Source organism: Thamnophis elegans, chromosome 2, assembly GCF_009769535.1.
Source record: "Thamnophis elegans isolate rThaEle1 chromosome 2, rThaEle1.pri, whole genome shotgun sequence".
Taxonomy (NCBI): domain Eukaryota; kingdom Metazoa; phylum Chordata; class Lepidosauria; order Squamata; family Colubridae; genus Thamnophis; species Thamnophis elegans.
In genome coordinates this window covers 67,613,488-67,628,035 of record NC_045542.1, presented here as the reverse complement: position 1 = coordinate 67,628,035, position 14,548 = coordinate 67,613,488, and the positions used below count along the sequence as shown (strand labels likewise).

Below are 14,548 nucleotides of genomic sequence, written 5' to 3'. Positions count from 1 at the left end.
AAATGTGAGGGAACCTCATCTCAGCTCTGGGGATTTCCCAATTTTTTGCTTCGCTACTATTCCCTGCAAGAGAAGCCATTGGCTACCTCAACTTCACCCCCATCCCAAGTAACAGCAGTGAAGACATTCACAAAGCAGTGCAAAAATGCAGCAAACCTTGTAAAAAATAAAGTCACTAGCTATAAGGAAGTCCACTCAAACAGCCCATTGTAAAGGAAGGAGTGGCAGAACCTGAGGATGGAATTAAAAGCCTAGAATCTCTACATAGACACAAGCAACCTAAGTCCAACCCCTCTTGAATTCCAATCATCCTTATCTAACTCCTAGATTGTATGCAAGAGATCTGAATTCCTAGTGGTTGTAATCATTAATTGAGCCTATTCCTGTGGATAGGCATGAGTAGCAATAAATCAGTTTAATTAGACCTTATGTGTGACCTTTTGCACCTAACCCCCATTCCCCTTAAGGCTTGATTCCTGCCCCACAGGTGACTTCCTCAGGTGACTGCCTCTCCCCCATTGTTTCTATCTGCCCCACCAGAGCTAATAGAAGGGGCATCTTTCTCAGGACTTTGAAAGGGTAAACACAGTGATCTCTTTTATCCCACTAAGACACATGTGGAGTAGATTGAAGACTATAACTGGCTTAAAGTCAACTAGTGAGCCTTGCGGTGTGTGGGGACTTGATGCTGGATCTTCAGAGCTCAAATCCAACATTTTAACCACTACATTGTCTTGGTTCTTTTTGTCTCTCATAGCTAAGCGGTTGGATTCATACAAGGAAATCGATTCAGAGAATGAAAACTGGAAAAAACATTTGAGCCTCCCTTCCAAAGTTGGAGAAACAACCTCAGTAACACAGACAAAGAATGTGAGGCCTTTGCAAAGATGTCATAGTGCTCGGCCCCATTTTCAGGGACACGCAAGAAAGAAATATCAGGGTCTCTGGGGAATTGCTCCATCTCAGGTGGCATTTAGTAGCACCCTTGTAAGTATGACCTTTCACTTCTTTAAATTATAAAACCTTGCTCCTACAGCTGGTTTAGGGGGGAAAATCTCAGTTGTAACTATAAGAAACAAAGGAAATATTGAGGTGTTCAATAGGTGCCAGTCACCAGGCAAAATTTGCTCTGAGATCCTATGATTATGTATACGTATTTGAAGTAAACCTTTTGGATTTGTAATATGCTAAGTGTAGGATATGTTTTGCCTTATTTGAGGGGGTCATATTTTCTCCCCTCTGACTTTTTAAAATTAATTTGTATTGCTTTTTTAAAAAAAATAACAGAAAAAGTAAAACAGAACAGAACCCTATGTAAATACATAGGAAAACTACATATAAAAAGTGGTTGAAATTTAAAAATGCATTTTTTTTCTGATGTTTTTTTCCCTCCCTGATAATAAGAGATTATAGTTGAACTTGAGACTTCAGACCAAAGCACATTCCTACAGCACATTGAGCCCTAGTGAGCAATAATATAAAGTAAATTTCGGCTTTACAAAGAAGACAAACCTAGCCTAAAATTCTTAGAGGTATAACAGCAATTTCTTTTTTAAAGATCTATATCAGGAATAATAATCAGTCAGGAATAATAAGCAGGTAAGAAGAATAAGTAGTCATTTAGCATGCCAAGAAGGCACAGCAGTTAAAGGTTAGTAAAATGACACTTTCAAATATCTGTCTCTTAAGACCATTGACAAGAAATCAGGCAAGTAGCTACATTACATGGCAGAATTGTATGTGAGCGCTTTCTTAAAATATTAGGCAAAATCAGGCAAATGATCCAGAGAGGCAAATGCAAATAAGAAGAACCATGTACATCAATTGGTATCAGTCTAAGCAGATTATTGTTCTCCTGATGCAAATGTTCTTTTTCAGTTATTAGAAAAGAATTAAATATAAATATGGAGCAGTGAGAGCAAGCATGAACAACATGCTGACTGTTGTTAGTTAGTCTCTGCCTTTACACTTGAAGGAAAGCCATAAATCTTTCTTGAACCAGCCCCCATTCCTTCCTAGCTTGGAGCCAGCAGTATTTAGCAAAATGTCTTCGGCATTCAGAAAATGATATCCAATCCCTCCAAAAGCAAGATGCAAAGAAGTTGGCCTATGGACTCCTTGGTGCTTTCTGAGCTTGTTTGTTTTTCTTGCAGATGTATTATTACCAAACTAGGTAACATCATCAGGTTGGTAATGAAACATTTGTGAGGAAATAACCTAGCTCAGGGAGTACCAAGGACTCCATAGTTCAACCCTGAGCTATAAATATTCTCTTCTAGATGTTGACCTATAATGCAGATGCAGGTAATAATTTTAAATACTAGGTCATACTTTTGAAAAAGCCATTTCTTGGGCTTCTTGGGAGAGACAGTCATGGCGAGGTCTGATGTCTTTCCCAAAGGAGGATGGAGCAGTATTTTGAGGGTAAGTTTTTCACATTTTAGGAAACTTGGCAGTTATTGATAATAAGCTAATTCTGTCTGATGTTTTGTGCATCTATTTCCTTTCATGCGCCCCCCAAAAGCAGAGATGATAAAGAATCACAGTTCAGGCAGTTCACCACTGAATTTAAGAGCACAATCTTCAGAAAATTAGAGGGCTACATGTGGTACAGTGACATGCGGTGAGGTTTACAGTTGGTGAGGCAAGAGCACGGCGGCGGCGAAAAGCAGCGTCCTCGCTGCTGTCCCTGATAGAGGCGTCTCGTGTTTATGTCTGGCATAGATGCAAGACACCTCTGTCGGACACAGCGGCGGGGACAGAGGAGAAAGGGGGCGAGGCGGCGAAACGCAGTGGTGGCAAGAAGCAGCATCCCTGCCACTGTCACCGACAGAGGCGTCTTGCATTTATGTCCGCCATAGACGTGAGACGCCTCTGTCAGACACAACGGCGGGGACAGAGGAGATGGGGCGAGGTAGCAGAGTGCGGTGGCAGTGAGAATCAGCGTCCCCGCCACTGTCTCCGACAGAGGCGTCTCACGTCTATGTCTGTCATAGATATGAGATGCCTCTGTCGGACACAGCGGTGGGGACGGAGAAGGCGGGGGCCGAGGTGGTGGAGCATGGCGGCGGTGAGAAGCAGCCTCCCTGCCACTGTCCCCGACAGAGGCGTCTCGCATTTATGTCCACCATAGACGCAAGACACCTCTGTCGGACACAGCGGCGGGACAGAGGAGAAGGGGGGGTGAGGCAGCAGAGCATGGCGGGTGGCAAGAAGCAGCGTCCCCTCCGCTGTCCCCGACAGAGGCATCTCGCATTTATGCCCACCATAGACGCAAGATGCCTCTGTCGGACACAGCGGCGGGGACGGAGGAGGTGGGGGGCGAGGCATCAGAGCACGGTGGTGGTAAGAAGCAGTGTCCCCACCGCTGTCCCCGACAGAGGCATCTCGCGTCTATGTCCGCCATAGACGCAAGACGCCTCTGTCGGGGACAGCGGCGGGGAAGGAGGAGGAGGGGGGGCGAGATGGCAGCCGGCGAAGAAAGGGGAGAGGAGGAGGAGGAAAGGGGGAGGGGAGCAGGACAGGGCTCCCAGTGGGGGGGAGAGGAGAAGGGAAGGGGGGCACAGCAGGCGAAAGAAAGAAAGCGCCAGCCTGCCAGCAGAGGCGGTTAAAAGACCCGCCTCTGCTGGCGGGCTGCCCCTCTCTTCTCAAACAAGGCTGCCACTCTCTTCTCAAACAAGCTGTCCTCCCTGCCTCTCCCCCTTCCCTCTCTTCTCAAACAAACTCTCTCAAATTGAGAGAGAGTTTGTTTGAGTGAAGTGACATGCACGCACACACACACACACACTCAAATTACTCACAATAAAAAATTACTTACAAATTACAATAATTTTGAATTCCTCCCCTCTCCCTCTCTCTGACCCACATACCTTTTCCAGCTGTGTCACAGAGGATTTCAACTCTCCTCTTGTCTGCCATGATGAAAATGTAAAAATTTTAAAAAGAAAAAGGCAAAAGCTGGTGCTTCCAGAGTCCCCAATGGATGACTCTGCTTAACTGTTTTTAAAAAGCCTCTAAAAAAGTGCCCTCTGCAGGAGGAGGCGAGAGAACCACGTGCCTCCTTTGCATAAGGAATTTTTCGCCTTTTAACCCTTGCTTAACTCTGCTCAAGTGATCATAAAGATAAAGTAAAGGAGGCACGTGGTTGTCTCGCCTCCTCCTGCAGTTAAGCACTAAGCAGAGTCATCCACTGTGATTCTGGCAGCAACTACCTCAGCCTTTTTCCTTTTAAATTTGTTTTTCTTTTTCATGATAACAGTGGTGAGGCCCTGCCTCCCCTGCCTCCCCTGACTGCACGTCCCTGATGTGATAGCAATAGCAATAAGACCTTGCAGACCTCTCTAAGCAGTTTATAGTGTCAGCATATTGCCCCCAACAATCTGGGTCCTCATTTAACGACCTCGGAAGAATGGAAATCTATGTGTTATTGACCCCTTTTGAAACTGACACATGAACTGTGATATTGGACAAAGGTTTTATATATGTGTGTGTTGGTGTATATGTTTGGCAACAGAAGTAAGTTGCTCTGTTGCCTTTGTGCTTGGATTGGTATCGTTCTGTACAAACACAGTGTTCTTGAAAACACTCAGCATAGGATGTTATTTTTCACACAATCCTAAACCTGCAAATGTTTGCTTTAACTAATAATATGCATTTCAGGAGAAAGGATGTGACCCCTGACAACAAGCTGCTGATGAAAATGAAGAACCTCTCATGCCCACCAGAATCTTTGAAATCCTTTACTGCTGGAGAAACCACGACTTCAATCACAGACTTCTTTCTTGCTCTGACCCTCTGCAACACAGTAGTGGTATCTACAGCGACTGAACCAAGGCAAAGGGTAATCTTTCACTTAGTCTGCCTTGCTAGTTGAGGAAGAATGTTCTATTTATTCAGTGTAATAGTTTGAAAAGCATATGGCAACCACTCTCAAGCAGGCTAGAAAAAAATCTTACTTTATGATAAGGGAGAATATTCCCTACTTTTGACCTTCAGTAATCCTAGTTAATGCTCAGAATTCCTACCATTTGTGTGAATGAATTTAATCAATATCCCACCGAAAGGGACACAAAGGGCAAGTAAAAAAAAAATTCACTGTACAGAAACAGTTTCAAGCAATTCCTTTATCAAGGACAATACACAATAATAACATATGATACTTTATACAATTTTATTCATGTAAAAAAAGATACACAATTGAGAAAGGAGAAGACCGACATTCAACAGAATATATTGTTGGAATCTACAACAAAAGAAACACCTTTTGAGATGAATGAACCATTCTGTTTATTGTTTTTCTCTAAATCTTTGAAAAAAAAATGAGAATATCAAAAATCTGGATCAAATCCAAAGTACATACATTTGCAGAAATGAAAAATATCCACTTTTAAGAAGAAAAAGGTGAAACTAATTAAATTTATATTTTTAAAAAGCATCAGTTTCATTACTTTTTTATGATTTATATTCTCATGTTTCAAAATGAACTCAGATTCTCTAAAAGGTTATTCCAGAAAAAGGGCCTCCAAAGCCTAAGTATTTTTTTCTCTACTAAATTATGAAAGATAAAGTTGGAGAAATAGGTTTACTTTAAATAATACATTTAAGCTACCTGTGCTTATCAGTTAAAACATGCCAATTAAAAGTCTCCAGCAAACTTATTCTGAGAAATAACAGCCAATGTTAATGGGGATCTTTTCTTCTGTGAAAAAAAAGAAATCCTTTACCGTCGTAGAAACTCTGTTCCTAAAGAGAAACTAATATATTTAGAAGGGACGCAGTGTTGGGCCCTTCTTGTTGATCAGAAAGGTGGCCGGTTCGGCGGTTTGAATCCCCCAGCGATGCATAATGGAGTGAGCTCCCGTTACTTGTCCCAGCTAGAGATGGGAACGACTAGAGCATATGTGCAAGGGGAACCTTTACCTTTACCTTAATATATTTAGCTAACTGAATAATAATCTGAGGATGTATGTATTTCTTCATTATAACAGAAATATTAATTTATTAATTGACCTGGTCAAAAATTTAAGTCATATTGTAGTCTATTTAACTCTAAATTTATTACAACTTTAAAAAAAAACAAGATAAATTTTTATTACACTCTCCGTAAGATCTTTATAGCACACTACTTTATCCTCATTTGGGGGATAAATTCCCCTTAAATCCTTACAAATAGCTTTCATCCCAATAAATCTGTTATGGTCTTCAATCAATACAAGTTCTGGTTCCAGATGAGGATTGAAGCCAAGTGATTTAGATCCCTTCACTGAGGGAGAAGGGCAGTTGAGAAATATGAAATATAAATAAATAACTAAAACGTTTTATACAACATTTCTTTTTTTAGTTTCTGCTAAAATAAATTCTTCACACAAGTTTTATAACCTTTTTTTTCCATGTGTGGCTTGTGGAAAAATTATATCTTTTCTCTTTTGAGAAATATTTGCTCGGTTTATATTCCACATTAAGTGTTTGTAATCCATAATCAACCTCAAATTTAGAAGAATTAATATGTGTAGCACCTAGTTTGGTATTATCCCTTTCAGTTTCTTATTGTACCTGCTGAAGGTTTTGTGCACTCTCATCTGAGCCCTCCAATTCAAACATTTCCAATTCCTCTTTAAATTTTTCTAAAAGTTCCTTCATTTTCTTATTGCGATTTTCCTATACGTCCCATCTTGAAACTCACTTGTTTTGCAGAACTATTATTTTATGCACTCATAACAGTCCTTATGGTTGAGCACAGGAAATATAATGCTTGGCTTTCTTCCTCTACTACCTCCCCTACCTGCTAAACGTTCAACTCAGCGAAACCCAATAAAAGGAATTTTAGAACATCATGAAGAAACTCTACAATATTAACAAGATGCTACCCATGAATAAGATAAACTTGGGAATGTTGTTTGGGAGACTTAATCATATTTTATATACACACTTTTCCTTGCAGAGTTTTTTAAAAAAATAATCTTCTCCATAAACATATGTAGAAACTGTGTATTACATTTGTGTAATACACAAATGAACAATGTGAATCTGAAATGCAGTAAAATAGGTTGACATACATCTCTATCTTTAATTAATTCTGCCATTTACAGTGAATAGGAAACTTCATATTTTAAAAAAAAACTGTCTTTCTACACAATAAGAAAAAAATATCATCTTCATGCAGAACAGGAGTAGGCCATTTTTCAGCCTGGAACCACAGTGTGATTTCTTGCCCAAACTTAAGATCCACAAAGGGCACAATAATGTTGTTGTCATATCATAGCAAGCAAGACCAAGACTCCCCTTGGTGTGTGCATGCATAGAGGGGGAAGTGGGTTAAGAGGCAAAATTGGTATTGTAAATAAACCAAGCAGATGATTAAAGAAACATTTTAATCACTTAATCACAATCATTTGAGAGTTGGGGATTTTTCTGAGGTTTAAGAAACATACTTTTCTCTTAAAACCATTTACAGAGGCTTAGAACACTGAAAGAATACACAGAAATTTCAGTTGCATCCATTCTGTCTCAATCATTTAAAAGGTGCTATATATCCTAGGAAACATTCTGCAATGGGCTTATAAGTATTTCAATTCCTAAACTGTTCGTGTAAAACTTTGGTTTTTATCTACATAAGGAAGCCAACAAAAATCCCCCTTATCGAGATGTCCAGTTAATGAGCCCCTTGGTTTGAGTAATGGCATTACTTGGCACCTTTTCCATGTTTCCTCTGTTAATGTGAAATGGTCCAATTTCATATTAGCTGTGCTGCAGAATGTTTGCTTTAATTAATCCCAATTCCCTCTTTTCTCTTAAGGTTACGACTCCATCACTGATGAAGCAGTCAGGACTCTCCCTGGAGAAAATTCACCAGCTGTTCCAGTGGCTGAAGTTGGCAAGCCTCAGCCAGACATCGGTTCAATCGAGTTCAGACTTAGGAGAGAGTATTAACACAGAGAGCAGCACTGCCTTTGCGGAATCAAAATGAAAGATGAATGTCCTACTCAAAGCTGTTCCAGCTTAACAGATGATGAGAGTCTTAGAAGGGAGTCCTTCAGTGAGAATGACCTCTGTGGGGTTTCGGATCCCTCTTCAAATGAGGGGAGCTTTGCAGGCAGAGACCATGGGCCTTTGCAGGGAGAAATTTGTTATGAGGCAGAAAGCCCAGACGAAGCAGCTCTAGTCCACGCAGCCCATGCCTACCAGTTTACATTAGTCTCCAGAACTCCTGAACAAGTGACTGTAAGGCTGCCGGAAGGGACTCTTCTGACCTTTGACCTCTTGTTCACCTTGGGTTTTGATTCCAGCAGGAAGAGGATGTCGGTGGTAGTAAGGCATCCCCTCACCAAAGAAATCATAGTCTATACCAAAGGGGCAGACTCCGCCATAATGGATGTATTGGAAGACCCTACCAAAGGTACAGAACTAATGAACTAGGAGGAAGGCATCCCGTGTTTCCCTGAAAATAAGACAGGGTCTTATTTTCTTTTGACCCCCGAAATAAGCACTTGGCCTTATTTTCAGGGAAGTCTTATTATTTTTGAGGTGCAGGAGGCAGCGAGCATGGTCACCTCATGGATGCTGCTGTGTTGCAATATTTTCGGGGAGGGCTTATTTTCAAGGGAAGAGCTTATTTTAGCGCATGCGCTCAAAAGCCCAATTGGGCTTATTATTTGGGGAGATATTATTTTCGGGGGGAAAGGGTAGATTTGATTGTTGGACAATATCTTCAAGATGTATAGGTTTCAGTTTGCAGCAGAAACAATACACTTAGAAACCTTAGTAGTGAAAATGAGAGCAAGGATGTTGATTTACATAATTAAAAAGGATATTGAACAGACTAATTAAGAAAGCCTGTATCCTTTCTAATTATTAATGTAGACATTAATTTGTTTTTATGAGCGCTGTATTAAAACGGTAAAAAAATGACCGCAGTGATTCTCTAACAGGAGAAGATACACAAATTGGTAATTAACAGTAAGCTCTTAATAATAGAAATCACATTGTAGGACAAGGGTAAGGAACCTGGGGAGTTTTGTGGCTACTACTTCAGCAGCCCTAGCTAAAATGTCCAATGGTGAAAATTGCTTCATAGTATCTTAAAAGCCTCCAGTTGCCCAGGTTACATGTAATTGATAAGGACCAAGTTCCCTCTGTTCATGTATAAAGTAGAATCAAGCATCACATGTGGATAATACTTACATCTTGACAGGAAAGAAAGAAAAATGCCCACAGGAATATATATTTTTTGTGCCTCAAAAAAATGTCTCAGTTTTGGGCTGCAGAAGGGTACTTAAGAGGGTACTTCTTAAACCTTGGTGAGAATCAGCAGATTTCCTTTGTGTTTCACAGCTAGTGTGGCCATGGGAAAAAGAATAAGAAGAGTGAAAACACAAACACAAAAACATTTAGATTGGTATGCACGTGACGGTCTGAGAACTCTATGCATAGCAAAGAAGGTAATCTTTTTTTTTAATGGTAATAGCAGCAATAATAATTACAATCACTTCAGTAAATGGCTTGTTTTGACACTTTAAGCCAGTTCCCCAATGGCAAATGCTTTGTTACCTAGATTAATTTCCTAAGGTTCTTACTTCCCCCTCATCTAAATCATCTTAAAATGAAGCTAAAGGAAAGCAATACTCTACTCCAGTCTTTTGACATCTGTTCTTCCTATTACTAACTTTTGAATATCAGAAACATTTGCAATCAAACAGAGCTTCTCTGTTGTTTCTTGAAACATTTGGTACTCTGGCTAGGCTGGTTAATCATAGTGTAAATTACAACCTGCGGTTTTTAGCCCGCTTTAGTTTAGCAGAAGCATCAAAGCCTGCATAAACATTTCTGGACTGCTCCAGAGAAAATAATATGTGAATTACAGTTTTTGGCTGATGGTCAGAAAAACGTTTGGAAGGTATTGTTCTCAGCAGCACTGAGTGTTAGCTTGAAATATTAGAAAAATAAATACTTTCATTTTGGAACCCTTACCTGATAGGAGAAAGAAACAGCAGAAATGATCTGAAGACATGCAGCAGCTGATTGGCAAAATTCACCTGCCTTTAACTCCAAATCCATCTTTCCTCTTTATAGTATGCACAAGGTAGTATGCAAAACAATGCAATAAATATATATTTTTCCAGAAGGAAAAACATGCAGCACCATTTGCTGTTACAGCAGCTGGAAAATTAAACATCTATGTAAATAAAACTATATTTGTCCAACAGTGGAAAGATGTTAAAGAAAGGGACAAAGCTGGGTACATCAGAATTTTTGGAAGAGAGATCTTTTGCATTCTTCCCTCTGATAATAACAGAACAGAAAGAACTTCCCCAGAGGAACTTAAAGTCTGAGTAAGGTCATATGGGAGACTTTTTTTTCTTCTTTCAAACTGCCTGATCCCACATGGTGGAAAGCTTTATAGGGGATAACTAGCACTTTGAACTGTAGCCAGAAACAGCTTGGAAATCAATGATGCTCTTGCAGTAAGGGAGATGTGCCCACTAAAACTGAAGGTCAATTGCCTGCCTGCAGCATTTTATGCCAATCAAAGTTTCTGAATCATTTTCAAAGGTTAGTTCATTGTGATTGTGTTAATGGCTGCTCCTATATGATATAATGAAGACATGTATCATCATCTAACATCTCCAGGAATAGGTGCAGTTGGCACCCTAGCTGTAGCTGTGCAAATGCACTCAGGGCCAAATTGTGAGTAAAAATAATCACAGTTCCTTCCAACGCAGATGGTATCCCGGATCCCCAATCTGTCTTAGACAGGAACATTTCCAACTTATTTAGATTAAGCTTCTATTTGTTGTTCCCTCGAGTAATCCTTTATTGATAGTAGTAGGTATTAAATAGCCTTTTTGGATTTAGGTAGGAAAGCCATACAGAATTACATCTCATCAGGATTTGGCAGCATCAGATGTCAAGAATGTGAACAAGGCTCCCATAAATTTTAGGAGCATTATAAATAGTGATGGAGAAAATGAAATTCCAAAGAAAACTATTACCACCTTCTGATAACATCTTCTAGATAGTCCTGTGTCATCATACACCAGTTTTCCTAGTTCCATTCTATACCAGAGAGAGACTCTGGGAGAACTCTTCATAATAAATATTAAATGCTATAATATTAGTATCACTGGTATTAAAATCTTCTAGCACTCCAGCAAAACAAAAGAGACATTTCTACTGTCTGGTTTTTGGTATGTATCATCCGCCAAAGTGATACCAAACTCTGTCGATAACATTTGCAGTAATGTAATTACGATATGAGGCTTTTTCTTATTATTTCATTGTACATATTATGGTTTTCTTGCTCAACTGATACTACCTCATTGCTGTGGAATATAAATACTAAAAGGCAGAGCTCCTGCATTTTAGGACTGATTTTGTTATTAAACAGGGTAAAACTTCAGATTTATGTGAATGATGAGCAACAGCAATAGCATTTAGACTTACCGGTATATAATGCTTCACAGTGTTTTACAGCCCTTTCTAAGCAGTTTACAGAGTCAGCATATTTTCCCCAACAATCTGGGTCCTCATTTTACTGACCTGCCAAACTGCTGGCTGTCCGCAGTCAGCAGATGCAGCCTGCAGTACTACATTCTTTCTAACCACTGCGCCATCACGGCTCACAAGAATACTCTATGCCATATCACCAAACTTGGAGACACCATTTATAAGTTGGGAGCCCCTCAGACTCAATGGAGGATGCTATTCTATTATTAATGCTGAAATAATTCTGTTTTTAGTCTTGTTCATGGACTTTGCCAGGATGTCCAGGGTTTTATTTCAGATAGCACATTCTTAGGCTTGCTTTGATCATGATTCAAAGTACAAGACTTCATCTATGTTTTATCCAGTGAGAATCCTTGGACGTCATCTCATATAAATGCCTCTGAGGACAGAATAAAGCTTCACATTTTTCTCTGTCAGCTCAGATACTGGCATTCACAAACCGTAGCTCATCTCTTAAATCACAGTTTCTCCTACTGAAAATGCTGTATTTTCCTTCACTAGAATTTCCCTGTATTCCCAGAATTCTTATTAAAATAAAACATAGCTGTATCTGCTTCAAAATTAATTCAATTTTTAGGACCTAATACTTCATCAAATCTATTACTTCAGGCTGTGTGTTTGTAATGTTGCATATTTTGTGCTTAGTTGTCAAAATACTATTAATTGCTACCTGACTCTATTTGAAATTATGAAGTAACACTACCCTAACTTTTATAACCCATCATAGTTAGTGATAATGTATTAGAATTGCAATTGGTAACAACAAATGTTCTAATGACTGAATCAAACTAGAGATGTTGATCTCCACCAGCCTAATGACAGGTATTTAGTATTTTCACTTACATGTTGACTTTACACCATGACAGATTTTAAGTGAAGAGGAATTTCGAAAATGGCTCAACTTTCATCATGAGGCAGAAATAGCTATTGACAACAAAGATGAACTTTTAATGGAAGCAGCACAACATCTGGAAAGTAAACTCACCTTATTAGGTATCTTTTTTAAAACAATTTTATTTGTTTTTAAACAAGGACAAACAAACATAAAAATTAAAATTAAAAAAAACCATCTTTCAGTATAAATTGTAGAAAGTGTGTCAGTTGGTTACAGTATTTCCATGCATCTCTTCCATAGTCACCACCTGCTTTTCATATCAAATCACATATTTTAATTTCACCTATATTCATGTATATCACAATTATTATATCTCAACCTTAATTTGACTATAATTGTTTTTACATCCTTTTATATATAATATTCAAAATCTAGAATAGGATTATATAACATTCCATTAAATCATCCTAAAATCATCCAATCACAATACATCTTTATAACATATTCTAGATAAAGCTTTTAAACCTCCTCTCATAATCTCCACATATTGTTTATATAAAATTTCATATTATCTAACTAATATATCTATGTATTGTTATCATTATTAATCCTTATTTAACTATAGCTATTGTCGCTTCATTTTATACATACTACTAGTAAACTAAATTTAGTTTAATTTTTATTATACATTTTCATTGCAGCAACCTGTATCCCTCCAGCAATAGTATGGTCTTATATCTCTTGCCATTTATAGAATTAATGTTATAGTTACTTTCTTAATAAATCTTGTATAAATCTCCCTTGGCAACATGCTGTTCCTTTCGTATCTCACAAAAGTTTGAAACCCAATATCTGCTTTTTCCATCAGCTTATCTTTGGTTATCACTAGTGCTTCTATCAAGATTTATCTCCTTATCTCCATCAATTTTTCTCTCTTTTCTTCTTCTGTGCTTTGAAGTCTGAGGTAGAGTTCCAATCCATCCATCTCCCCTTTCCATATTCTGCTCTTGCCATTACCAACCACGCTCACTTTGTTGTCAGTATCCACAGTTTTCTTATTTCTTTGCTCATTTTTTTCTTCCATCTTTTGAACTCTGTCCTCCACTTTCTTCATTTGGTAAATATCCTCAATTTCTCCATCAGATTTTTTTTGTTTTGTATTCCATATTCTCCAAACTCTTTTCAATTCTCTCTGTCACAACTAATAGATTTTGAATTTCAAACATAATCATTTGCAATGTTACAGTTTGTTTTTCCTGCTGGGCCATTCTTTCAATTTTGCAGATACTGCCACTATAGGGTTCAAGGCTATTTTAATAAACTTCAAACAGGTTCATTTATTATCTTTCAAGTCAAAATGTTGTCTTCTCTCCAATAGCTAGTGATAGAACTTCCAAAAGGCACCTATATAAACAACTTGTGCACTTCCTACTATCACTGTCAGTAAACAAGCTGAAAGAACCTTGAATCTCGTGATCAAAGAGAAAGAAGAAAAAACTATGTATCCAGCCTCCAGCCTCTAAGTGGCAGTGTAACTGCTTTTCCTCCTGTTGTTATAATCCTCTTTATAATCCTTCTTATTTTCTTCTTTATATTCCAAGCTAAGTCACAGCTTAGCTATCCAGGTTTTATGTGATAGTTTGTATTCAATATATAATACTTAAAATTTCCAAAAACGTTATATTGATCCCAGTAGGAAAGTTGTTATTACTCTTTCAGTAATTATTTTCAATGTTCATTTAGCAGAGTTATTTTAATTCTGGAACATCTCAAGCCAGGGAATACAGTTTTCTAAGTTTTGCATTGAAACAATAGATAACCTGTTTAGTGAATGGTTTTCAGTTAAACAGGTCAGCTTTCCATTAGTTTTTCTTTTATTATTGTGTAAGTTTTGACCTTTTAAGTTCATCCTCCAGAAGATAATGAAAAGCTAAAACATATGTTCTTGTGCAATCCTATGCCTCATTGCTCCAGCAGTGGTGCACCCGTATATGTGTATAATAAATGTATCCCAACACCATAGTACATACAGAGCATACAGAACTTTTGTTACAATAATTGCTCTGCAAAACATTTAGAATATAAACCATCTTTTTTATTCCTACAATTGGCATACAAACCATTTTTGCATAAGCCAATTGTAGGAATGAAAAAGATGGTTTATACTCTAAAGTCCTAAAGAAGAATCTCTTGATCACAACTGTTTTGCAG

The 14,548-nt window shown here is 38.3% G+C and overlaps 1 protein-coding gene across 1 annotated transcript in view; it reads left to right on the top strand.

Moving 5' to 3' along the window:
• ATP10B (ATPase phospholipid transporting 10B (putative)) overlaps nucleotides 1-14,548 on the top strand; it is a 67,387-nt gene that overhangs the window by 35,421 nt on the left and 17,418 nt on the right. Inside the window, 7 exon segments of the mRNA XM_032239037.1 lie at nucleotides 758-987; nucleotides 1,559-1,599; nucleotides 4,660-4,840; nucleotides 7,796-7,963; nucleotides 7,966-8,395; nucleotides 9,331-9,437; nucleotides 12,369-12,495. Of these exon segments, the coding sequence (XP_032094928.1) occupies nucleotides 758-987; nucleotides 1,559-1,599; nucleotides 4,660-4,840; nucleotides 7,796-7,963; nucleotides 7,966-8,395; nucleotides 9,331-9,437; nucleotides 12,369-12,495 (1,284 nt within the window).